Source organism: Leishmania infantum, chromosome 8 (assembly GCF_000002875.2).
Source record: "Leishmania infantum JPCM5 genome chromosome 8".
NCBI lineage: Eukaryota > Euglenozoa > Kinetoplastea > Trypanosomatida > Trypanosomatidae > Leishmania > Leishmania infantum.
In genome coordinates, this window is record NC_009392.2 from 316,035 (window position 1) to 340,974 (window position 24,940).

The 24,940-nt window shown below is 64.2% G+C and overlaps 7 protein-coding genes across 7 annotated transcripts; all 7 read left to right on the plus strand.

Annotated features, from left to right (window-relative positions):
- Positions 1 to 23: 23 nt before the first annotated feature.
- LINJ_08_0730 (putative tuzin) lies at positions 24 to 1,553 on the plus strand (the record flags this gene model as incomplete). Its single annotated transcript, XM_001463374.1, has 1 exon — positions 24 to 1,553. One exon carries the CDS (start codon positions 24 to 26, stop codon positions 1,551 to 1,553), a length of 1,530 nt encoding a protein of 509 aa, XP_001463411.1.
- A 1,280-nt stretch (positions 1,554 to 2,833) lies between these two features.
- On the plus strand, positions 2,834 to 4,741 carry LINJ_08_0740 (putative tuzin; the record flags this gene model as incomplete). The annotated part of the gene is made up of 1 exon (XM_001463375.1): positions 2,834 to 4,741. One exon carries the CDS (start codon positions 2,834 to 2,836, stop codon positions 4,739 to 4,741), a length of 1,908 nt encoding a protein of 635 aa, XP_001463412.1.
- A 1,224-nt stretch (positions 4,742 to 5,965) lies between these two features.
- Positions 5,966 to 6,994, plus strand: LINJ_08_0750 (putative tuzin; the record flags this gene model as incomplete). Its single annotated transcript, XM_001463376.1, has 1 exon — positions 5,966 to 6,994. The coding sequence occupies one exon, from the start codon at positions 5,966 to 5,968 to the stop codon at positions 6,992 to 6,994; it is 1,029 nt and encodes a 342-aa protein (XP_001463413.1).
- Positions 6,995 to 8,113: 1,119 nt separating this feature from the next.
- LINJ_08_0760 (amastin-like protein) lies at positions 8,114 to 8,695 on the plus strand (the record flags this gene model as incomplete). The annotated part of the gene is made up of 1 exon (XM_001463377.1): positions 8,114 to 8,695. One exon carries the CDS (start codon positions 8,114 to 8,116, stop codon positions 8,693 to 8,695), a length of 582 nt encoding a protein of 193 aa, XP_001463414.1.
- Positions 8,696 to 13,287: 4,592 nt separating this feature from the next.
- Positions 13,288 to 13,815, plus strand: LINJ_08_0780 (amastin-like protein; the record flags this gene model as incomplete). Its single annotated transcript, XM_001463378.1, has 1 exon — positions 13,288 to 13,815. The coding sequence occupies one exon, from the start codon at positions 13,288 to 13,290 to the stop codon at positions 13,813 to 13,815; it is 528 nt and encodes a 175-aa protein (XP_001463415.1).
- Positions 13,816 to 18,464: 4,649 nt separating this feature from the next.
- LINJ_08_0790 (amastin-like protein) lies at positions 18,465 to 19,046 on the plus strand (the record flags this gene model as incomplete). The annotated part of the gene is made up of 1 exon (XM_001463379.1): positions 18,465 to 19,046. One exon carries the CDS (start codon positions 18,465 to 18,467, stop codon positions 19,044 to 19,046), a length of 582 nt encoding a protein of 193 aa, XP_001463416.1.
- A 4,802-nt stretch (positions 19,047 to 23,848) lies between these two features.
- LINJ_08_0800 (hypothetical protein, unknown function) lies at positions 23,849 to 24,721 on the plus strand (the record flags this gene model as incomplete). Its single annotated transcript, XM_001463380.1, has 1 exon — positions 23,849 to 24,721. The coding sequence occupies one exon, from the start codon at positions 23,849 to 23,851 to the stop codon at positions 24,719 to 24,721; it is 873 nt and encodes a 290-aa protein (XP_001463417.1).
- Positions 24,722 to 24,940: the final 219 nt, after the last annotated feature.

The following is a 24,940-nucleotide window of genomic DNA, read 5'->3' on the forward strand; positions in this document are numbered from 1 at the left end:
CGCACGACGAGTACATCGTGGACATGGAGGAGGTTCACCTGTCCTCGATTACCGATGTGAGCACGCGAGTGTACGTGCGAGTCGGTCGCACGGCGACGAACGAAGACCGCATAGCGGGCGGCATTGTCGGACGCGTGAACAGCAATGGTACTCTCGGCGTCCTAATGGACAACAACAGTTTTGAGGCACAGGTGTCGCAGGACGACGTGATTCTGGTGGAGGGGCGCTCCCGCTTCACGCGGGAGAAAGGATACAAAGACATGATGGAGTGGTTTCGAAGCGCCGGTGTGCACCGCCGCGCTGATCGCGAGCGGTTGTGCTTCTTGCTCTACCAGCGGGGCTGGCGTGTCGACAAACTATACCTGCTGGAGCCGAGCGACGTTCACTGCATGCAGTACTTGAGGAAGTCGGTGAGACAGATGGTGCTGGAGAAGGCGGAGTGGCAGCGCGACCACCACGCAGAGATGCGCGCGCTGCTGCGCGAGAGGGTGAAGGAGCGCGCGTGGCGCTACTTCATTCAGAAGTACAGCGGCTTCGTCAGTGCGAACTGGGCCGGGCTCGGCGTCCTGTCCGTGTTCCTCTGGAACTACAAACGCTTCAGGCGTCAGCAGCGCTCGTTTCAGGTGAAGCATGCCGTCAACACGCTCACCCACACAGACCACAGGCGCTCGAGCAGCCCGGCGGTGCCGCAGCAGTTCGTGGAGCGCGCGGCGGAGGAGAGATGGACACGCCAAATGCTCCGCCGGCTGAACAACACCCACCCGCGCATCGCCGTGGTGACGGGGTTCCGCGGGTGCGGCAAGAGCTCGCTGCTGCGCTCGGCGGTGCGCAAGGAGCACAAACCCGCTCTCTTTGTCGAGGTGCGCGGGGTCGAGGGCACGCTCACCTGCATCGTGAAGGCGATGAAGGTGCCGAATCTCGAGTCGTGCGGGGACTACCTGGAGTTCATTACAGATACCTTTACCAAGGCAGCGAAGATCAACGGTGAGCCACCCATCTTGGTTGTCACGCTGCGAGAGGGAAGCGAGTTGTCGCGGGTGTACAACGAGTCCGTCGCACTCGCTTGTGATCGCCGGCTATGCCACCTCGTTTATGAGGTGGCCTTGGAGTCACTGTCGATTCCGAATGTGCTTCTGCCACGGCTCGATTTCTACTCGGTGCCGAACTTCAACGTTCGGCAGGCGCTCCAGTACACCGAACACACGGTGGACGCGGTGGCGATGCAGCACTTCATTGAAACGATGGGGACGAACAGCAACGACATTGACGAACTGCTGGCGGCCATTCTGCACCGCAAGGTCTCGATAGCGGAGTACACCGAGCAGAAGCTGCGGAGGGCGATGCGGCAGGTCGAGACCGCTTGGGCCGGCTCCGAGAAGCTGAGGGCTGCACTGAAGAAGCTGGCTGAGGCGGACTGCTACGTCGGACAGGAGAATGGCACCGACGCGCTGCGCGATCCGGCGCTGAAGGAGATGGTTTTGTACGACCCTGTGAGCGATCGATGGGTTTTTACCCACAAGGTCTACCACACCGCAGCGCGCTGCTGTCTATAGTCCTCCGCAGAGCCGAGACACGACGCTGTTGATGTGTCAAACGCGATGGGCGCCACATCCATTCACGCGCTCAACGAAAAGCCACCTAAAACGGAGGAGGACATGGCGATCAGCGCAGAAGGATGGAAGACGATGCGGGGCGCTGACCGTGCAGGCGACCCCCCCCTCGCGTACCTCTCCATTGTGCCGCACCGCACACCCTCTTTGCTTTTCGGCATGCTCCTCGCCTGCCTGCCCGGCCACGTGTACCGTGCTCGCATCGCTATGTGCCAGGAACTTATCTGCGATGCTGTGCGGAGTTGGGGGAGGGGGGCGTTTGGACAAGAATGAGGCAGGAGGGGCTGCTGCGCTGGCAGGCCGTGATGAGACGTTCTTCTTGCCTCCTCCAGTCGCCCGTCACCACGTGTGTGCGTGTGCACGGCGTGCTCTCACACCTACTGTAACACCCCTTCAGCCCCTCTCGCCCACCCATCTACCCCCGCTTGAGTCTTGCCAGGGGGTGGGTGTGCGCAGCGCGTCACGTTGACGTTAAGGGCAGGGGCTTGGAGGTGGGCGTCGAGGCAGAAGGGTACGTCCTCGGCGCAGGCTGCCTTTGTCTTCGTCGTCATTCAGCTCCCCTCTTCCTCCCCTCCCCCCACGCGTCACTGCTGTCTCCACTCGACACTATCCTCCCTCCCTCTCTGTCCTTCTCGCCACCCTTTTCTTCGATCACTTTTATCACGCCTTCCCTCTGTGTGCACACACGCGCGCTGCGTTCTCGGTACTCCCTCCCTCCACCCTCTCCACATCCGCCCTGCCCTGCCCCCTTCACGCCGCGCGTGGAACGTGCATGGCGCGCCCCTCAGCGTGCGTCTCACGTTTTTTTGCTTCGGTGCATTTGTTGCGGAAAGTAGCGCCGTGCTATAGACGAAGCACACTGTGGAAGGAAGCGCCTATATGCATGTGTGTACATATATATACACGGCGCCTAAACCGGAAACGCCAACGAGGTCGAACCCATCCATCGCTGTCGCCACTACTGCTTTATTCTACTCGTGCATGCGTGTCTGCGGCAGAGCTGCGGATGCGAAGGAGTATTGCAGCTCGCACCGCCCCCCTCCCCACTCACTCGCTCGCAGAGGTGCGCACGCCTTGGTACCGTCCTCTTCCTGTATTCTCTCCCTCCGCCTCGGACTCTCCGTCGTTGCAACTTCGTGTCCGGCAAGCTAAGAAAGACGAGTGCAGCCGCTCGGGGCGTTTGCGCTTCAATCGTCATCATTGCGGTCGAATACCGTGCCGCTATGTTGAGCCAGCCAACGCGTCGCTGCCTGTTCACGGCGGTGTCCTCGGTGTCGAGCACCACTGCCGCCTCCTCTTCGGGCGGCGTGTCGCGCGAGCTGGATGCGTCGGCGGTGAGGCGGTCGGCCTTTGCCCAGCCGGGGCTGGAGGGACTGCGCATCGCTGCGTACGCGCCTACTGAGCCAGGCGTGCCGTCGTCGCAGCGCCGGCTTCCCGTGGCTATTGGTCACGTCGTCGCGCAGCTGTCGTCCCTTGTTTTCGCAGTAGACTTCGATGACAGACTACCACCGCCCGCCGTGTCGCTGGGATCACGCGTCTACGTGGCCTACGAGCGGGAGGATGTGGACCAGACTTCGCAGCAGGGCGATGGAGGCGTGGGTGGTGCACCGAGTCGCGTCTTCCTGGTGGGCGGCCTCGTCGTGCGAGTGAACCCTAATGGCACCTTGGGTGTCCTGCTGGACCACAACAAGGTAGATCTGGCGGTCCCGCCGGAAAAGATAGCCGTGACGGAGGGCGTGTGCAAGTTCCTCAATCACCCCAAGTACCTGCGGGTCGTGGAGTGGGTGCGCTCCGCCGGTCTCTCGGAGACGGACGACGTGGAGAGCACCGCGTGCATCCTGTACCACCGCGGCTGGCGGGCGGAGCGTCTGTACCTGCTCGAGGCTTCTGACATCCGCAGCATGACGCACCTGTCCCAGTCCGCCCGCATGTCGCTCATGGAGAAGGCAGAGTGGCAGCGCGATCACCACCGTCAGATGCGCAACATTCACAGGGAGCGTGTGAAGGAGCGGGACCGACGGTACATGTCGGCCAAGTACGCCGGCATCCTCTCCGCCAGCGTCGCCTTCTGCGGTGCCTTTTCGCTCTTTGGGTGGAACTACAGGAACTACCTGACGCATCAGCGCTCCTACCAGATGCGTTTCGCGGTGAAGACGCTCTGCAAGAAGGTGCCTCCGGGAAGCGCAGCCACCATCGGCGCGCCGCCAGCAGCGACGGGTGTGGAGACATCGATGTCGTCGTCTGCGGCGCATCGCATGTCGAAGCACGTTAGTCGGGTGGTGCAGGAGCGCTGGATTCGACAGGTGTTTCACCGACTCGATACAGCGCACCCTCGTATCGTGGTTATCACCGGGTACTTTGGGTGCGGGAAGAGCTCGCTGTGCTGCACTGCCATTCACGATGAAGGCATGGCCGGCGTCTTCGTGGATGTGCGCAACAAGGAGGACACGCTGCGCAGCGTCATCAAGGCACTTGGTGTGCCGCACGTCGAGGCCTGCGGCGACCCCCTCGACTTCATCTCGGAAGCATGTTACAAGGCCAAGTCCATCACGAATGGAAAGGCGCCCGTGATTGTGCTGAAGCTGCGTGAGGGGAATAGCCTGACGCGTGTGTACAACGAGGCGCTGACGCTGGCGTGCGATCGCCGCGCGTGCCACATCGTGGTTGAGCTGCCGCTCGAGTCGCTGACCACGACTAACACGTTGCTGCCGCGGTTGGATTTTTACACGGTCCCCAACTTCAGCCGCTCGCAGGCGTACGAGTACATTCAACATCGCCTCGACGCTCTCGGCATGGAGGTGTTTCTGGACACCGTGGGCACGAACAGCAACGACTTGGATGAGCTGCTTGCTGCCGCTCATCAGCACCGTGTATCGGCGACAGAGTACACGAACCAGAAGCTTCTCAAGGCGATGCGCCGGCTGCAGACGGCGTGGGGCGATGACGCGCAGCTCAAGGCGGCCGTGAAGCGTCTGGCGCAGTTGCCATACGATGAAGGCCAACACGAGGGCCTTGACGACAGCAGTCTCAGCCACCCATCGCTGCGCGATGTGATCTTCTACAATTCTGTGCAGGATGTTTGGCTCTTCAAGAACCAAGTGCTGCACACCGCCGCCTCCTGCTTGCTATGAGGCGGCTCAACACGGCGCGGACGAGAAAGCGGCGGCAGGCATCTCTGTGCACGTGCTCTGCGGGCCGTCGCTGACGTACTACTCCGGGGCAGGGGGGGAGGGAAGTAAGCAGAGCCGTGCAATGCATGGCTCATGGGTGCCCTCTCCGTGCACCGGCATTACTCAGACCGCCTGGTGGGGCAGCAGGCATCGAGCTAGTAGCTGGGCGGTGCTGCTGCCGTCGCGCCCGACACTTTGGGGATGGTCGAGGACGAGCGCAGCGTCAGCAGGGGAGAAAGAAAATAGTGAGAGACCGAGATAAACGAGTCAGCGGCAGCGCGTAACCTCCCACGCACACCGTCTTCGTGACGCGTGGCAGGGGCCTCTTACCTACTGGTGTATGTATGCCTTCTCGCTTTCACTACCGCCTTTGCCCTCGCCCTTGCTCTTCCCTCCGCACCCCCGCCTCTCGGGTCGGCTGCCAGCACGCCTCCACGTTCGGTTTCGTCACAGCGGTGCTCTCTCGCTTTCATCTCTTTGTGGATGGAGGCGCGTGCGGGGACTGGTGCGGGCCTCTCCCCTCCTCCGCATAGAGTAAACTCACCCATGCACGTACGTGCGCGCGCGCGAAGACAGCAGGCAGCACGGCGGTCCATTGGCGTGTGTGTGTGTGTGTGTGTGCGGGTTTCTGAAGCGAGGCCGCTGCGTTGCTGCGGAAAAGGCTCAACCGCACGAGCAAGGAAGAAGAAGGAAGCAGCGAAGGGGATGCGGAGTCACCTACGGCACCGTTCGCGCTGCTGACACCGCGCACACCCCACCCCGCACACACATACGCACGCACACGCGTGCCTGCGCAGAGAGGTGCGTTCTTGCGTGTGTGGAATGGTCGATTCCTCTTGCTTCTGCACACAGCCATCTTGATCTCGAGCGCGCAAGAGCGCCACTTTCACGACACAGAGCACAAAGGCGGTCCGCTCTATAGCAGTCAATGTCGAGACTCCGCCGCACCAGCGTACCGCTCTACTTTCACACACACTGACGGCTTGTGCGCTCCTCGACTCACATCGCTCCCTCTGGAGCGGCACCGACGGCACCATCGCGTCCGCCTGCGTGCGCCTTGACAACATCGATCTCATCGGCTGCGTCGGCGACACCGCTGCGGCCAAGCCTCCTTATGCGCGGTATGTCGGTAAGTTCTTTGGTAATAGCGCGAGCGCCGCTGCTGCTGGCGGCAGCATCACGTCCATGATTCCTGGAGTCGTCTACGCCGTTCACCTGCAGCACCTCTTCCTGCCGCTCATCATCGAGATCGGCTTTGGCGTCCACATTGAACACGATAAGAGCGAGGAGTACCTCAGCGGCTTGGTGGGTGGCGTCTTCGTGCGCGTGAACGGCAACGGAACGTATAGAACGCTGCTGCTGGACAGCAGCGGCTTCAACGTGGCTGGTCCCGCGGAGACGATAATCCCACCAGAAGGCCGACCGAAAATCCTGAGCACAGCTGAGCACCGCGAGGTGGTGGAACGGTTTCACACGGCCTGCTTGGCGCACATTCCGCAAGAGTGGCCCCTGCGCGTGCTGGACGAATCGAGGCGGCATAGAGACCACCATCGATGGGTGCTGCAGCTTCTGAAAAAGCGGGTAGCCGAGCGCGGCTTGCGCTGCGATTCCATCAACTGCAGCGGTGTGGTCAGCGCGGTTATGGCGCTTTCGCGTATCGCCTTCGCGTTGGAGCACCATTTGATGACTCATCGCAGAGAGCAACGTACACTTCAGCTCGCAAGCGCCACTAACTCGCTCACGCACACGTCAAATCGCATCCGTAGCGTCCTTTTACGGCCTCATCGGTGCCGCAGCACATTACTTCGCAACAAAGAGAAGAGAATACAGTTTTCCAGTTGGTGCCGTAGCGTCCCTGCAGCGCCGTGCGCACGGAGGCTGCGCGGGGGCAGTAGCTCGCGGCGGGTGTACAAGGGCGCGGTCGCGCTGGCGTGCGACGGTCGTCTGTGCGATCTCGCCCGGGAGGTGGCCATGGAGCCGCTGACCGTGGCAGGCGCTGGGCTGCCGCGCCGCGACGCCTGCACGAGTCCCGTGCTCGACCGCGAGCGCAGGCACTCGCCTACGCGCAGCACACTTTGTGGGCCCCGTCAGCCCCAGCCGCATCATCGACATCATCGGAACGAGCAGCAGCGATTTGGACGAGCTGTTTGCCGCCGTGCACCAAGGCCGCGGCCGGCGGCGCTGTGGAGGGCACTGCGCCGCACGGTCCCGTAAAGGATGTGTGGCTGCTGCGCACGAGGCTTTTCCGCTCCGCTGCGCCTTTCCCCGGTGCTGCCGGCTGTAGATGCGAGGTGAGGTGAGGTGGTGATGGAGGAGGGCGGGGCAGGGATCTGTGCGAGCGCGTGAGTGCGGGGGTGGAGGGGCACACTCACATGCTCCGACTCGCATCTGCTGCTCTTCGTCGTGCCGCCTTTCTGTGTGGTGCCGAGCGGCTGCGGTGCCGTCTCTGTGCGCCCTCGCCCCGTGCCTATCCGCCGCCTCCATCTCTGCTGTCTGCAACGAGCGGGACGGGCGGTGACGGCGCGGCGCCGGTGGTGTCGGTGGATTGTCGCAGCGGTGGGCGCGGTGGTGCTGCGTGCCAGGGCCGCGACGGAGGAGGTGTGTATGTGTGTGTGTGTGTGTGTCGCTGTCTTTCCTCGCGCTGTTGTCGTGGATGCTTCTTCTGCTCTCTGGTGCTGTGAAGGGTGGCGCACGGGTGACGGGGTTGGCGGGTGGTGGCGCGGCGGTGCAGGATGGAGGGTGCTGGAGCCCTGCCGCACAGGCACGCCGAGGCCCCTCCGTCCCCCTCTGCACGCACCGCGCACCACAGGCCTCACACAGGCGCGCCTAGGACAGCGCAAGGGAGAAAGAAAGCAGCAAGCAACCGCGGGCGACAATTTGTGCCACGGCGGTCCTTTGCGCTCTCTCTTCCTCCCGTCCCTCGCCCCGGCTGTGCGCCGCGGCGGCGTGTCTGACACCCACCGGCCCCCTCTCCCTATGCTTGTGTGTATGCCAGCAGGTGGCCCACCCGCCCCAGCTGTGCACGACTCGCAGTCGTCTTTGCCTGTCCCCTCACCACTCCCCCCCCCGCACACTTCTCGCTCTGCCTCTCTCTCCTCCCCGCCCCCAAAGCAAACGCGCACGGGCAAGCGCACAGCAACAAGAAGCGCGTGCACACGCAGCAGCAACAAAGACATCCCTTTGCCAGGACTCGACTCCCCTCCGCTCTCCCACTCGCTCACCCTCGCCGCCCTCCTCGCCAGCTCCGCTGCGCCATCTCGACCCCCTTGCCATTTCACCCCCCCCTCCGTCCACATCTGCTTTACATCCGTTTTCCGGTGTGAGCGTGCGAAGATGGCGTGCAGGATCGGCATGATTCTCTACGTGATCTTCCAGTTCCTCGCGTTTCTCTTTGTGCTGGTGGGCACGCCGATCGACATGTTTCGCGTGAAGGAACTCGGGAGATTTGCCAACACGCCGTGTCTGACCTTGTGGGGCGGAAAGGAAGAGTGCTACAGCACAATGTACGACGTGTCGTATGAGGAACTGTGGGCGAACTGCACTCACCGCCGCCTCCAGTTCCGCGTTGCGGCGTCACTCGCTGTCATTTCCATCGTCGTGTACGGCTTGGCTTTCATCCTCGGCTTCATTGCACTGTGCTGCTGCTTTTTCTTCCGCTGGGTCTGCCTGACGCTCAACATCCTTGGCTTCGGCACCTTGGGCGTCGTCTGGGCGCTCATGGTGGTGGCCTACTACAAGGATGACGGCCTATTTTGCCCGAGGGTGAGCAGCCGCTTCGATTTTGGTTTCGGTTTCATTCTCCTCGTGGTGGCCTGGTGCCTGAATACCATAGACATTTTTTTCCTGCTGTTAGAGTGCGAGGCTGGGGACGCAACCGAGGAGGCAGTCCGTGCGCAAGATCCGAAGGAACAGTAGGAGGAAGAGCGCAGGAGGAAGCGGCGCTCATGTCAGCGAGAGAGGGCGCTAGGGCTGCTGGTTCCGGTCTCTGCCTCGCACCGGCTTCTCTCTCGCGCTGCCCTCTCGTGCGTGCGCGTGCGGCGCGCCCCACGCGCTCTCGAGGCGGCGCAGACGTGCTCCCACACACACGCGCAGGCCCCAGCACACAGCCCGAGGAGCCGCTCTCGCTCCCATTGTCCTCGCGTCTCTTCTCGAGCGCTTTCCTCCATCTCAACCGTTATGGCGGTGTGCGCGAATATGCTCTGACGTGTGGATGGCGGTGTGGCACGTAGGAAGGAACATGGTACGGTGTGCCGATGGTTTGCCTCTCTCGTGCTCACGTCATGTCATGCGCGGCGCGTCTTTTCCTTCGCCGCTTGCCTGCTCTCCATCTGCACAAGGATGTGCGCTGTGTAGATGGCAGCGCGCATCCGGCGCCGGCAAGCCCATCCATGCCCCCGTCCCCCCTCCCCGCCCTCACGCTCGCCCGGCGCACCCTTGGCGGAGCGGAGAAGCGAGATGGTGGCGCCGTCGCCGCAGGCCGGCGAATCGGCGAGGGAAAACGAGGGCGAAAGAGAGAAGAGAACAGCCGAAGCGGGAGTGGAAGGGGGACGGAGAAGGGGGGTGACGGAGGCGCTCGTGAGACGGGAGTGGGAGGGAGGGAGGAGTCAGAGAGGCCTATGCGCACGCGCGCGAAACAGGAGAAGCGGCCGCGGCCCTCCTCCCTCCCCTCCGTCCACCTCGCCTTTCTCTTGCTGCGGCGGCACCCCGGTGCTCCTCGCACTGGCGAGAGGACGACGCAGAGCACCGCAGCGACATGGAAGGCGCCGAGCAGCGTCTCTGCCGCCCTCCCGGCTGTCGGTGCTTCGCCTTCTCTCTTCGTTGTGCGCGTGTTTGCCCTTCTTTTCGTTGCGCTCTCTCTGCGCGTGTGCAGACGCAAGAGGCCGATGGGCTGGGTGGGGAAGCGAGCAGCGGCAGCAAGTGCACACACACACACACACGCACGAGGCAATGAGGGGGAAAAGGAAGGAGCGAAGAAGTGCAGAGCGGAAGGGGCCCATGCGAAACGGAAAAGATGAACAACGAACGAGAGACGTGGCTGCTTTCCTCTTCGCTGCAACTCGTGCCCGTGCCCGTGTCTGCGTGTGCTTGTGCCTGTGTGCGCGCTCCGCCCCTCCATCTCGTCGCCTCTCCTGTGCTTTATCTTCGTCACTTCTCTCACTTCGTGGCTACACCGCTGGATCCTCAAGGCTCCGATGTCAAGAGTCTCCCTACCGTACTATGGAGTGCAGCAGCTTGAGGCGACTCAGGTGGAAGCATGGCATGCGGGCCGTGTGCAGGGTCTCAGAGGGCCCTGACCCGAAGCTGGCCGACTTCCTCCTTGAGCTCATCCGGCATTTACCTGTACCCGTCCCCTATTACCTGCGCGGCAGGCGCCACCACCTCCGCCCACGAGCAGCACCCTGAGCGCGGCTCGCCCTAGACGGCCCGGATTTAGCTGCAGTGCAACAGAGGTCGGTGGACCGTAGCGCGCGCGTCTACTTGCGGGCCTGCCTGCGATGGCGTGACACGCTGAAAGCGCGCATTCCGTTGCCCCGCCACGCAGGCAAACGATAAGCAGAACGAGAAGGGAGTGCGCACACACACACACACAAAACGACCAAATGCAAAACGCCCCGCATCCGCTTGCTCGCCCGACCGCCGCCGTCGCCCGTCTTCTTCGGCTGAAAAGACGGCGTGCGTGCGCCTTTCTCCCCTTCCCCGTTGCGTTATTGTTTTATGCTTTTTTTTCTGTGCCGTCTTCCGGCGCGCGTTTCTCGCTTCTCCGCCCCTTCTCGCTTTCGCTCCTCGACTCGTCCACCCCAGCAGCGTCACCGCCCTCCCTCCCTCCCCTCGGAGAGGAGGGGCAGAGGGGACGCCGAGCTCTGCGCCGCTGCCACTGGTCGGGCTGCGCTATGTGCGCGCGTGTGTGCGTTCTCGTACGTCGGTGTATGCCCGTAGATGCATGCACATGCATAACTACACATATGCAGACGCGTGTGCCTTCGGGCAGCGCAGCCTCTTTCTGCTTCCACTCCCCTTCACCTGCCCTTCTTCTCTCCCCCTGTACGTACGTGTGTGCGGGACGCCTGCGTCGCTTCTCCCCACTCGCTGCCTCGTCCGCGCGACTCGTCCACTGCACACGCGCAAACGGGCAGGCACGCCCATACCCACATAAAGGTACGCGCTCTCGTACACTCAGCTGAGCACAATGCTGAGCGGCATCGCCGGCATCCGTCGGTGCGCGGCACGTGGGGCAGGCGGTGCTGCTGCTGCCCGTACCTCTGGTGCGGCTGCGTCCGCATCCCCCAAAGTCCCTTCTTTGCTCTGATTGCTCGCCCGCCTCGGGCGCTGGTGGCGGGAGCGCGCATTTCATGCTGTGGCGCCCCACGCGCCCGGGCGCCTCACCGGCAAGATGTCGGAGACGGCGCACCGGGTGAGGGCCCTGCGGGCTGGCAGGAAGGGCCGCGCCGGTGTGCTCCGTCGTGGCGACGAGCCTCGAGGACGATGCCGCCCGCGCCGCGGCCGTGGTGCAGTCCGGCATGCACACGATGGGCACCGTCGCCAGGGTGGAGCGCATTGCGGCGCGGGAGCCGCCGAGTAGGATGTTGCACCGCGCGAGGCTGCTGGGGCTAGTAAGGCCGCTGCGCTCCTGCGCGCACGACCCGCGCGACGTCGAGGCCATCGCGCTGATCCTGTTTGGCCGCGGCTGGCGGGCGGAGCGGCTGTGACTGCCGGGGAGGGCGGGCCCCTCGCCGTGTGTGTTTGCGTCGAAGCTCGAGCAGGACGGCATTAGCGAGAGGGCGCAGCGGGTGAAGGAGGGGAGTCTTCGCCGTGCCCCGGCCAAGTACAAGGGCACCATGAGCTGCATGTTCGGCGTGTCTGCGGTCCGTGACGTCTTCACGATGAACCGCCGCGCCCACCGGCGGCAGCAGCGGGGCCATCAGCTCAAGACAGCCATCGAGACCCCCTCCAAGGCCGTACGGTGATCCCAGGGCGAGGGTGTGCTGGCGACGGCCGACGATGCTCTCGCCGTGAAGCGCAAGGATGAGGAGGCGGCGGTGCGCACGGAGGCTGCGCGGGGGCAGTAGCTCGCGGCGGGTGTACAAGGGCGCGGTCGCGCTGGCGTGCGACGGTCGTCTGTGCGATCTCGCCCGGGAGGTGGCCATGGAGCCGCTGACCGTGGCAGGCGCTGGGCTGCCGCGCCGCGACGCCTGCACGAGTCCCGTGCTCGACCGCGAGCGCAGGCACTCGCCTACGCGCAGCACACTTTGTGGGCCCCGTCAGCCCCAGCCGCATCATCGACATCATCGGAACGAGCAGCAGCGATTTGGACGAGCTGTTTGCCGCCGTGCACCAAGGCCGCGGCCGGCGGCGCTGTGGAGGGCACTGCGCCGCACGGTCCCGTAAAGGATGTGTGGCTGCTGCGCACGAGGCTTTTCCGCTCCGCTGCGCCTTTCCCCGGTGCTGCCGGCTGTAGATGCGAGGTGAGGTGAGGTGGTGATGGAGGAGGGCGGGGCAGGGATCTGTGCGAGCGCGTGAGTGCGGGGGTGGAGGGGCACACTCACATGCTCCGACTCGCATCTGCTGCTCTTCGTCGTGCCGCCTTTCTGTGTGGTGCCGAGCGGCTGCGGTGCCGTCTCTGTGCGCCCTCGCCCCGTGCCTATCCGCCGCCTCCATCTCTGCTGTCTGCAACGAGCGGGACGGGCGGTGACGGCGCGGCGCCGGTGGTGTCGGTGGATTGTCGCAGCGGTGGGCGCGGTGGTGCTGCGTGCCAGGGCCGCGACGGAGGAGGTGTGTATGTGTGTGTGTGTGTGTGTGTCGCTGTCTTTCCTCGCGCTGTTGTCGTGGATGCTTCTTCTGCTCTCTGGTGCTGTGAAGGGTGGCGCACGGGTGACGGGGTTGGCGGGTGGTGGCGCGGCGGTGCAGGATGGAGGGTGCTGGAGCCCTGCCGCACAGGCACGCCGAGGCCCCTCCGTCCCCCTCTGCACGCACCGCGCACCACAGGCCTCACACAGGCGCGCCTAGGACAGCGCAAGGGAGAAAGAAAGCAGCAAGCAACCGCGGGCGACAATTTGTGCCACGGCGGTCCTTTGCGCTCTCTCTTCCTCCCGTCCCTCGCCCCGGCTGTGCGCCGCGGCGGCGTGTCTGACACCCACCGGCCCCCTCTCCCTATGCTTGTGTGTATGCCAGCAGGTGGCCCACCCGCCCCAGCTGTGCACGACTCGCAGTCGTCTTTGCCTGTCCCCTCACCACTCCCCCCCCGCACACTTCTCGCTCTGCCTCTCTCTCCTCCCCGCCCCCAAAACAAACGCGCACGGGCAAGCGCACAGCAACAAGAAGCGCGTGCACACGCAGCAGCAACAACGACATCCCTTTGCCAGGACTCGACTCCCCTCCGCTCTCCCACTCGCTCACCCTCGCCGCCCTCCTCGCCAGCTCCGCTGCGCCATCTCGACCCCCTTGCCATTTCACCCCCCCCCTCCGTCCACATCTGCTTTACATCCGTTTTCCGGTGTGAGCGTGCGAAGATGACTTACAGGATCGGCATGCTTCTCTATGCCCTCCTCCAGTTCTTCGCGTTTCTCTTTGTGCTGGTGGGCACGCCGATCGACATGTTTCGTCCACATGGTACGAGCAGGTTCTGCAGCACTCCGTGTCTGACCTTGTGGGGTTACAAGAACGAATGCTTCAACACCGCTTACGATTCGTGGGCGGACGATCTGTGGGCGAAGTGCCCGGACCGCCGCCTCCAGTTCCGCGTTGCCCAGGCACTCGCTGTCATTTCCATCGTCGTGTACGGCTTGGCTTTCATCCTCGGCTTCATTATGCTGTTCTGCTGCTTTTTCTTCCGCTGGGTCTGCCTGACGCTCAACATCCTTGGCAGCGCCACCTTGGGCGTCGTCTGGGCGCTCATGATGGTGGACTACTACAAGGATGACGGCAACTGTTGCCCGATGCTGAGCAGCCGCTTCGATTTCGGTTTGGGTTTCATTCTCCTCGTGTCGGCCTGGAGCCTTGATGTACTCGGCATCATCGTCCTGCTCCACATCTGCTAGACTAGCCACGTAGCTGGAATGCCTAAACGTGAACAAAATCCGAAGGAACAGTAGGAGGAAGAGCGCAGGAGGAAGCGGCGCTCATGTCAGCGAGAGAGGGCGCTAGGGCTGCTGGTTCCGGTCTCTGCCTCGCACCGGCTTCTCTCTCGCGCTGCCCTCTCGTGCGTGCGCGTGCGGCGCGCCCCACGCGCTCTCGAGGCGGCGCAGACGTGCTCCCACACACACGCACAGGCCCCAGCACACAGCCCGAGGAGCCGCTCTCGCTCCCATTGTCCTCGCGTCTCTTCTCGAGCGCTTTCCTCCATCTCAACCGTTATGGCGGTGTGCGCGAATATGCTCTGACGTGTGGATGGCGGTGTGGCACGTAGGAAGGAACATGGTACGGTGTGCCGATGGTTTGCCTCTCTCGTGCTCACGTCATGTCATGCGCGGCGCGTCTTTTCCTTCGTCGCTTGCCTGCTCTCCATCTGCACAAGGGTGTGCGCTGTGTAGATGGCAGCGCGCATCCGGCGCCGGCAAGCCCATCCATGCCCCCGTCCCCCCTCCCCGCCCTCACGCTCGCCCGGCGCACCCTTGGCGGAGCGGAGAAGCGAGATGGTGGCGCCGTCGCCGCAGGCCGGCGAATCGGCGAGGGAAAACGAGGGCGAAAGAGAGAAGAGAACAGCCGAAGCGGGAGTGGAAGGGGGACGGAGAAGGGGGGTGACGGAGGCGCTCGTGAGACGGGAGTGGGAGGGAGGGAGGAGTCAGAGAGGCCTATGCGCACGCGCGCGAAACAGGAGAAGCGGCCGCGGCCCTCCTCCCTCCCCTCCGTCCACCTCGCCTTTCTCTTGCTGCGGCGGCACCCCGGTGCTCCTCGCACTGGCGAGAGGACGACGCAGAGCACCGCAGCGACATGGAAGGCGCCGAGCAGCGTCTCTGCCGCCCTCCCGGCTGTCGGTGCTTCGCCTTCTCTCTTCGTTGTGCGCGTGTTTGCCCTTCTTTTCGTTGCGCTCTCTCTGCGCGTGTGCAGACGCAAGAGGCCGATGGGCTGGGTGGGGAAGCGAGCAGCGGCAGCAAGTGCACACACACACACACACGCACGAGGCAATGAGGGGGAAAAGGAAGGAGCGAAGAAGTGCAGAGCGGAAGGGGCCCATGCGAAACGGAAAAGATGAACAACGAACGAGAGACGTGGCTGCTTTCCTCTTCGCTGCAACTCGTGCCCGTGCCCGTGTCTGCGTGTGCTTGTGCCTGTGTGCGCGCTCCGCCCCTCCATCTCGTCGCCTCTCCTGTGCTTTATCTTCGTCACTTCTCTCACTTCGTGGCTACACCGCTGGATCCTCAAGGCTCCGATGTCAAGAGTCTCCCTACCGTACTATGGAGTGCAGCAGCTTGAGGCGACTCAGGTGGAAGCATGGCATGCGGGCCGTGTGCAGGGTCTCAGAGGGCCCTGACCCGAAGCTGGCCGACTTCCTCCTTGAGCTCATCCGGCATTTACCTGTACCCGTCCCCTATTACCTGCGCGGCAGGCGCCACCACCTCCGCCCACGAGCAGCACCCTGAGCGCGGCTCGCCCTAGACGGCCCGGATTTAGCTGCAGTGCAACAGAGGTCGGTGGACCGTAGCGCGCGCGTCTACTTGCGGGCCTGCCTGCGATGGCGTGACACGCTGAAAGCGCGCATTCCGTTGCCCCGCCACGCAGGCAAACGATAAGCAGAACGAGAAGGGAGTGCGCACACACACACACACAAAACGACCAAATGCAAAACGCCCCGCATCCGCTTGCTCGCCCGACCGCCGCCGCCGCCCGTCTTCTTCGGCTGAAAAGACGGCGTGCGTGCGCCTTTCTCCCCTTCCCCGTTGCGTTATTGTTTTATGCTTTTTTTTCTGTGCCGTCTTCCGGCCCGCGTTTCTCGCTTCTCCGCCCCTTCTCGCTTTCGCTCCTCGACTCGTCCACCCCAGCAGCGTCACCGCCCTCCCTCCCTCCCCTCGGAGAGGAGGGGCAGAGGGGACGCCGAGCTCTGCGCCGCTGCCACTGGTCGGGCTGCGCTATGTGCGCGCGTGTGTGCGTTCTCGTACGTCGGTGTATGCCCGTAGATGCATGCACATGCATAACTACACATATGCAGACGCGTGTGCCTTCGGGCAGCGCAGCCTCTTTCTGCTTCCACTCCCCTTCACCTGCCCTTCTTCTCTCCCCCTGTACGTACGTGTGTGCGGGACGCCTGCGTCGCTTCTCCCCACTCGCTGCCTCGTCCGCGCGACTCGTCCACTGCACACGCGCAAACGGGCAGGCACGCCCATACCCACATAAAGGTACGCGCTCTCGTACACTCAGCTGAGCACAATGCTGAGCGGCATCGCCGGCATCCGTCGGTGCGCGGCACGTGGGGCAGGCGGTGCTGCTGCTGCCCGTACCTCTGGTGCGGCTGCGTCCGCATCCCCCAAAGTCCCTTCTTTGCTCTGATTGCTCGCCCGCCTCGGGCGCTGGTGGCGGGAGCGCGCATTTCATGCTGTGGCGCCCCACGCGCCCGGGCGCCTCACCGGCAAGATGTCGGAGACGGCGCACCGGGTGAGGGCCCTGCGGGCTGGCAGGAAGGGCCGCGCCGGTGTGCTCCGTCGTGGCGACGAGCCTCGAGGACGATGCCGCCCGCGCCGCGGCCGTGGTGCAGTCCGGCATGCACACGATGGGCACCGTCGCCAGGGTGGAGCGCATTGCGGCGCGGGAGCCGCCGAGTAGGATGTTGCACCGCGCGAGGCTGCTGGGGCTAGTAAGGCCGCTGCGCTCCTGCGCGCACGACCCGCGCGACGTCGAGGCCATCGCGCTGATCCTGTTTGGCCGCGGCTGGCGGGCGGAGCGGCTGTGACTGCCGGGGAGGGCGGGCCCCTCGCCGTGTGTGTTTGCGTCGAAGCTCGAGCAGGACGGCATTAGCGAGAGGGCGCAGCGGGTGAAGGAGGGGAGTCTTCGCCGTGCCCCGGCCAAGTACAAGGGCACCATGAGCTGCATGTTCGGCGTGTCTGCGGTCCGTGACGTCTTCACGATGAACCGCCGCGCCCACCGGCGGCAGCAGCGGGGCCATCAGCTCAAGACAGCCATCGAGACCCCCTCCAAGGCCGTACGGTGATCCCAGGGCGAGGGTGTGCTGGCGACGGCCGACGATGCTCTCGCCGTGAAGCGCAAGGATGAGGAGGCGGCGGTGCGCACGGAGGCTGCGCGGGGGCAGTAGCTCGCGGCGGGTGTACAAGGGCGCGGTCGCGCTGGCGTGCGACGGTCGTCTGTGCGATCTCGCCCGGGAGGTGGCCATGGAGCCGCTGACCGTGGCAGGCGCTGGGCTGCCGCGCCGCGACGCCTGCACGAGTCCCGTGCTCGACCGCGAGCGCAGGCACTCGCCTACGCGCAGCACACTTTGTGGGCCCCGTCAGCCCCAGCCGCATCATCGACATCATCGGAACGAGCAGCAGCGATTTGGACGAGCTGTTTGCCGCCGTGCACCAAGGCCGCGGCCGGCGGCGCTGTGGAGGGCACTGCGCCGCACGGTCCCGTAAAGGATGTGTGGCTGCTGCGCACGAGGCTTTTCCGCTCCGCTGCGCCTTTCCCCGGTGCTGCCGGCTGTAGATGCGAGGTGAGGTGAGGTGGTGATGGAGGAGGGCGGGGCAGGGATCTGTGCGAGCGCGTGAGTGCGGGGGTGGAGGGGCACACTCACATGCTCCGACTCGCATCTGCTGCTCTTCGTCGTGCCGCCTTTCTGTGTGGTGCCGAGCGGCTGCGGTGCCGTCTCTGTGCGCCCTCGCCCCGTGCCTATCCGCCGCCTCCATCTCTGCTGTCTGCAACGAGCGGGACCGGCGGTGACGGCGCGGCGCCGGTGGTGTCGGTGGATTGTCGCAGCGGTGGGCGCGGTGGTGCTGCGTGCCAGGGCCGCGACGGAGGAGGTGTGTATGTGTGTGTGTGTGTGTGTGTCGCTGTCTTTCCTCGCGCTGTTGTCGTGGATGCTTCTTCTGCTCTCTGGTGCTGTGAAGGGTGGCGCACGGGTGACGGGGTTGGCGGGTGGTGGCGCGGCGGTGCAGGATGGAGGGTGCTGGAGCCCTGCCGCACAGGCACGCCGAGGCCCCTCCGTCCCCCTCTGCACGCACCGCGCACCACAGGCCTCACACAGGCGCGCCTAGGACAGCGCAAGGGAGAAAGAAAGCAGCAAGCAACCGCGGGCGACAATTTGTGCCACGGCGGTCCTTTGCGCTCTCTCTTCCTCCCGTCCCTCGCCCCGGCTGTGCGCCGCGGCGGCGTGTCTGACACCCACCGGCCCCCTCTCCCTATGCTTGTGTGTATGCCAGCAGGTGGCCCACCCGCCCCAGCTGTGCACGACTCGCAGTCGTCTTTGCCTGTCCCCTCACCACTCCCCCCCCCCGCACACTTCTCGCTCTGCCTCTCTCTCCTCCCCGCCCCCAAAACAAACGCGCACGGGCAAGCGCACAGCAACAAGAAGCGCGTGCACACGCAGCAGCAACAACGACATCCCTTTGCCAGGACTCGACTCCCCTCCGCTCTCCCACTCGCTCACCCTCGCCGCCCTCCTCGCCAGCTCCGCTGCGCCATCTCGACCCCCTTGCCATTTCACCCCCCCCCCTCCGTCCACATCTGCTTTACATCCGTTTTCTGGTGTGAGCGTGCGAAGATGGCGTGCAGGATCGGCATGATTCTCTACGTGATCTCCCAGTTCCTCGCGTTTCTCTTTGTGCTGGTGGGCACGCCGATCGACATGTTTCGCCAACATGGTACGAGCAAATTCGGCAACACGCCGTGTCTGACCTTGTGGGGTGTAAAGGAAGAGTGCTACAGCACCGTCTACAACGTGAAGTCGGACGATCTGTGGGCGAAGTGCCCGGACCGCCGCCTCCAGTTCCGCGTTGCCCAGGCACTCGCTGCCATTTCCATCGTCGTGTACGGCTTGGCTTTCATCCTCGGCTTCATTATGCTGTTCTGCTGCTTTTGCCTCCGCTGGGTCTGCCTGACGCTCAACATCCTTGGCTTCGGCACCTTGGGCGTCGTCTGGGCGCTCATGGTGGTGGCCTACTACAAGGATGACGGCAGAGATTGTCCGAGGCTGAGCGACCGTTATCACTTCGGTGCTGGTTTTGCTCTCTTCGTGTCCACATGGTGCAGAGATATATTCAGTATTATCTCTCTACTTCTTTGCTGCCACTCCGCAGACTCAGGGAAGCAGAAAGTCGCGAACCAAAATCAAAAGGAACAGTAGGAGGAAGAGCGCAGGAGGAAGCGGCGCTCATGTCAGCGAGAGAGGGCGCTAGGGCTGCTGGTTCCGGTCTCTGCCTCGCACCGGCTTCTCTCTCGCGCTGCCCTCTCGTGCGTGCGCGTGCGGCGCGCCCCACGCGCTCTCGAGGCGGCGCAGACGTGCTCCCACACACACGCGCAGGCCCCAGCACACAGCCCGAGGAGCCGCTCTCGCTCCCATTGTCCTCGCGTCTCTTCTCGAGCGCTTTCCTCCATCTCAACCGTTATGGCGGTGTGCGCGAATATGCTCTGACGTGTGGATGGCGGTGTGGCACGTAGGAAGGAACATGGTACGGTGTGCCGATGGTTTGCCTCTCTCGTGCTCACGTCATGTCATGCGCGGCGCGTCTTTTCCTTCGCCGCTTGCCTGCTCTCCATCTGCACAAGGGTGTGCGCTGTGTAGATGGCAGCGCGCATCCGGCGCCGGCAAGCCCATCCATGCCCCCGTCCCCCCTCCCCGCCCTCACGCTCGCCCGGCGCACCCTTGGCGGAGCGGAGAAGCGAGATGGTGGCGCCGTCGCCGCAGGCCGGCGAATCGGCGAGGGAAAACGAGGGCGAAAGAGAGAAGAGAACAGCCGAAGCGGGAGTGGAAGGGGGACGGAGAAGGGGGGTGACGGAGGCGCTCGTGAGACGGGAGTGGGAGGGAGGGAGGAGTCAGAGAGGCCTATGCGCACGCGCGCGAAACAGGAGAAGCGGCCGCGGCCCTCCTCCCTCCCCTCCGTCCACCTCGCCTTTCTCTTGCTGCGGCGGCACCCCGGTGCTCCTCGCACTGGCGAGAGGACGACGCAGAGCACCGCAGCGACATGGAAGGCGCCGAGCAGCGTCTCTGCCGCACTCCCGGCTGTCGGTGCTTCGCCTTCTCTCTTCGTTGTGCGCGTGTTTGCCCTTCTTTTCGTTGCGCTCTCTCTGCGCGTGTGCAGACGCAAGAGGCCGATGGGCTGGGTGGGGAAGCGAGCAGCGGCAGCAAGTGCACACACACACACACACGCACGAGGCAATGAGGGGGAAAAGGAAGGAGCGAAGAAGTGCAGAGCGGAAGGGGCCCATGCGAAACGGAAAAGATGAACAACGAACGAGAGACGTGGCTGCTTTCCTCTTCGCTGCAACTCGTGCCCGTGCCCGTGTCTGCGTGTGCTTGTGCCTGTGTGCGCGCTCCGCCCCTCCATCTCGTCGCCTCTCCTGTGCTTTATCTTCGTTGCTTCTCTCACTTCGTGGCTACACCGCTGGATCCTCAAGGCTCCGATGTCAAGAGTCTCCCTACCGTACTATGGAGTGCAGCAGCTTGAGGCGACTCAGGTGGAAGCATGGCATGCGGGCCGTGTGCAGGGTCTCAGAGGGCCCTGACCCGAAGCTGGCCGACTTCCTCCTTGAGCTCATCCGGCATTTACCTGTACCCGTCCCCTATTACCTGCGCGGCAGGCGCCACCACCTCCGCCCACGAGCAGCACCCTGAGCGCGGCTCGCCCTAGACGGCCCGGATTTAGCTGCAGTGCAACAGAGGTCGGTGGACCGTAGCGCGCGCGTCTACTTGCGGGCCTGCCTGCGATGGCGTGACACGCTGAAAGCGCGCATTCCGTTGCCCCGCCACGCAGGCAAACGATAAGCAGAACGAGAAGGGAGTGCGCACACACACACACACAAAACGACCAAATGCAAAACGCCCCGCATCCGCTTGCTCGCCCGACCGCCGCCGTCGCCCGTCTTCTTCGGCTGAAAAGACGGCGTGCGTGCGCCTTTCTCCCCTTCCCCGTTGCGTTATTGTTTTATGCTTTTTTTTCTGTGCCGTCTTCCGGCGCGCGTTTCTCGCTTCTCCGCCCCTTCTCGCTTTCGCTCCTCGACTCGTCCACCCCAGCAGCGTCACCGCCCTCCCTCCCTCCCCTCGGAGAGGAGGGGCAGAGGGGACGCCGAGCTCTGCGCCGCTGCCACTGGTCGGGCTGCGCTATGTGCGCGCGTGTGTGCGTTCTCGTACGTCGGTGTATGCCCGTAGATGCATGCACATGCATAACTACACATATGCAGACGCGTGTGCCTTCGGGCAGCGCAGCCTCTTTCTGCTTCCACTCCCCTTCACCTGCCCTTCTTCTCTCCCCCTGTACGTACGTGTGTGCGGGACGCCTGCGTCGCTTCTCCCCACTCGCTGCCTCGTCCGCGCGACTCGTCCACTGCACACGCGCAAACGGGCAGGCACGCCCATACCCACATAAAGGTACGCGCTCTCGTACACTCAGCTGAGCACAATGCTGAGCGGCATCGCCGGCATCCGTCGGTGCGCGGCACGTGGGGCAGGCGGTGCTGCTGCTGCCCGTACCTCTGGTGCGGCTGCGTCCGCATCCCCCAAAGTCCCTTCTTTGCTCTGATTGCTCGCCCGCCTCGGGCGCTGGTGGCGGGAGCGCGCATTTCATGCTGTGGCGCCCCACGCGCCCGGGCGCCTCACCGGCAAGATGTCGGAGACGGCGCACCGGGTGAGGGCCCTGCGGGCTGGCAGGAAGGGCCGCGCCGGTGTGCTCCGTCGTGGCGACGAGCCTCGAGGACGATGCCGCCCGCGCCGCGGCCGTGGTGCAGTCCGGCATGCACACGATGGGCACCGTCGCCAGGGTGGAGCGCATTGCGGCGCGGGAGCCGCCGAGTAGGATGTTGCACCGCGCGAGGCTGCTGGGGCTAGTAAGGCCGCTGCGCTCCTGCGCGCACGACCCGCGCGACGTCGAGGCCATCGCGCTGATCCTGTTTGGCCGCGGCTGGCGGGCGGAGCGGCTGTGACTGCCGGGGAGGGCGGGCCCCTCGCCGTGTGTGTTTGCGTCGAAGCTCGAGCAGGACGGCATTAGCGAGAGGGCGCAGCGGGTGAAGGAGGGGAGTCTTCGCCGTGCCCCGGCCAAGTACAAGGGCACCATGAGCTGCATGTTCGGCGTGTCTGCGGTCCGTGACGTCTTCACGATGAACCGCCGCGCCCCACCGGCGGCAGCAGCGGGGCCATCAGCTCAAGACAGCCATCGAGACCCCCTCCAAGGGCCGTACGGTGATCCCAGGGCGAGGGTGTGCTGGCGACGGCCGACGATGCTCTCGCCGTGAAGCGCAAGGATGAGGAGGCGGCGGTGCGCACGGAGGCTGCGCGGGGGCAGTAGCTCGCGGCGGGTGTACAAGGGCGCGGTCGCGCTGGCGTGCGACGGTCGTCTGTGCGATCTCGCCCGGGAGGTGGCCATGGAGCCGCTGACCGTGGCAGGCGCTGGGCTGCCGCGCCGCGACGCCTGCACGAGTCCCGTGCTCGACCGCGAGCGCAGGCACTCGCCTACGCGCAGCACACTTTGTGGGCCCCGTCAGCCCCAGCCGCATCATCGACATCATCGGAACGAGCAGCAGCGATTTGGACGAGCTGTTTGCCGCCGTGCACCAAGGCCGCGGCCGGCGGCGCTGTGGAGGGCACTGCGCCGCACGGTCCCGTAAAGGATGTGTGGCTGCTGCGCACGAGGCTTTTCCGCTCCGCTGCGTCTTTCCCCGGTGCTGCCGGCTGTAGATGCGAGGTGAGGTGAGGTGGTGATGGAGGAGGGCGGGGCAGGGATCTGTGCGAGCGCGTGAGTGCGGGGGTGGAGGGGCACACTCACATGCTCCGACTCGCATCTGCTGCTCTTCGTCTTGCCGCCTTTCTGTGTGGTGCCGAGCGGCTGCGGTGCCGTCTCTGTGCGCCCTCGCCCCGTGCCTATCCGCCGCCTCCATCTCTGCTGTCTGCAACGAGCGGGACGGGCGGTGACGGCGCGGCGCCGGTGGTGTCGGTGGATTGTCGCAGCGGTGGGCGCGGTGGTGCTGCGTGCCAGGGCCGCGACGGAGGAGGTGTGTATGTGTGTGTGTATTTTTCGTCTTTTTGTGTTTTTTTTTCGTTGTCAATCGGTGTTCTACCTGTTGCTGTGATGGGCGCATATGCGAGCAGCGTCTTAGGAGACAATCCAGTGATGTGGCTCATGCGGGATACATGTTATGGGTCACGCGTAGGTGCGCGAGCGCTCCGGTGAAATTGGATCTCGTACAGTATGTGTGTTGTTATCGATTTTTTTTGTGACGACTGGAACACGCTGAGGGGAGGTTTGGCATTTAGCGAATGCCACCGGCATCAGTTATGGTGATTCCACGCGGATTCGCAAGTGTTGTGGATACGAGGCTGTGTGCGCGCACACAGCACGGGCGTATAGCTTACGCGTGTCTCCTGGGCTTTCTCTGAGCACAACCTGCACTGCCCCTCCTCATGTTCACTCTGAAGAGAAATGGGCGTTATGCTGTCTGTAGTCGCGAAAGCCTTCTACTTCCCTCCCTCTACATCTTATCGGTGATGAGGGGTCGCACTCACCTCTCTCGTGTTTTCGCCAGGATCGTTCTCACAGCGTACCAAGTGCCACACAACTCTCTTTGTTTGGACGAAGCGCAGACAACAGCACCCCTGTCACGCGCTCCTTTCTTCTACCCCCCCCTCCTCCCCCACCTCCTCCCTCTCTCCTCCGTGCAGCCCTCTCTCCCATTTCTCGCTGTTCGCGCCCTGTCTGGGGCTTCGCTTCGGTCTTTTCTCATCAAGTTGTGCGGCGGACGAGAGCGCAAGAGGGATCGTCTTTGCGCGTGTGTCCGTCGAGGCTCGGGTGCGTGCCACCATCATACTTCCCCCCACCCCATCCCACCCCCCCCAAGCACACACATCTCCACAGCATCCCTCAACATATTCGACGAAGAGGATCGGGAGAAGAAGGGAAAACATACCAGAGTTGTGTGCTTCTCTATTTTCTATTTGCGATGCCGGACGATCGCCGTCGCTCCTCCCGCACGGACGGTGCGCTCGTCGCGCACCGTCCGGACGACTCCGCGTCGCCGGTGGAGCGACGGATGAGGGTTGATCCGCGCACCCATACGAAGTCCTTGTACCAGCGCGGCCCCGATGGCAGCGAGATGTACGCGTCCTACTATAACTCCAACGACGACCCTACCTTTCAGGAGCGCTTTAACCGGCACAACAACGGCAATGCCTTTGTGCAGAGCGCGCAGTTCACATATGTGTCGCACGGATGTGGCGGGGGTCGCAATCCCGGCGTCGTGAAGGAGCGCCAGCGTCCAGTCGTGGTCGAGGAGCCACTGGGCGCGGACAAGCACGAGGCGAGCACGGACAGTGGTAACAATGCCAACGTGTACGCCAATCACAGGGATAAGGGGAAGCGTCGAACGTCGAAACAGGATCCCATCGTTGAAGAGCCCGACGGTGAAAACGACTACAATGACGCTGATTCGCGAGCCCACCGCCGCAGCGGCAAGAAAGGCGAGCGCAGCTCACATCCAGACGCCCTAGAGTTCTGGAGGGATCCGTGGGGTATGGAGTCGATGATGGCGGAGATGATGCAGCCACCGCTGGGATTTGGGGACGCGTTCCCCTTCACCTCTCGGCGTGCGCCAGCGCAGGGTAGACAGAAGTCGCCGTCGGCCTCGGACGAATCGAAGTGGCAGCTCAGCCCCTACAGCCGCGGCGGGGTGATGGGCGGTCCGTTCACGGGAGATTTCTTTGGCACCGGCGGGCCCGAGAGTCCGTTTCGCATGATGGAGGCAATGCAATACCACATGCATAAGCAGCGCGCCGCCATGTTCGGCGGCGTCGATCCCTTTGCGCGTTTTATGTAGGGTGAGAGAACAACCATCAGAGAGATGCGAGTGCGCGCGCATGCGACATCCCTGCCGACGTCTCTGCCGCCCACCTCGCTCCCGGCGGCCTCGTTACCTTCACGTCTTGGCTGAGCTCTCTCGCTGCTCTTTACTTTTCTTTCTTTTTTTTTTCTTCGACCCCTCTCCTCCCTCGAACGTGTGCGTGCGTGCGTGTGTGTGTGTGTTTCTGGCAACCCA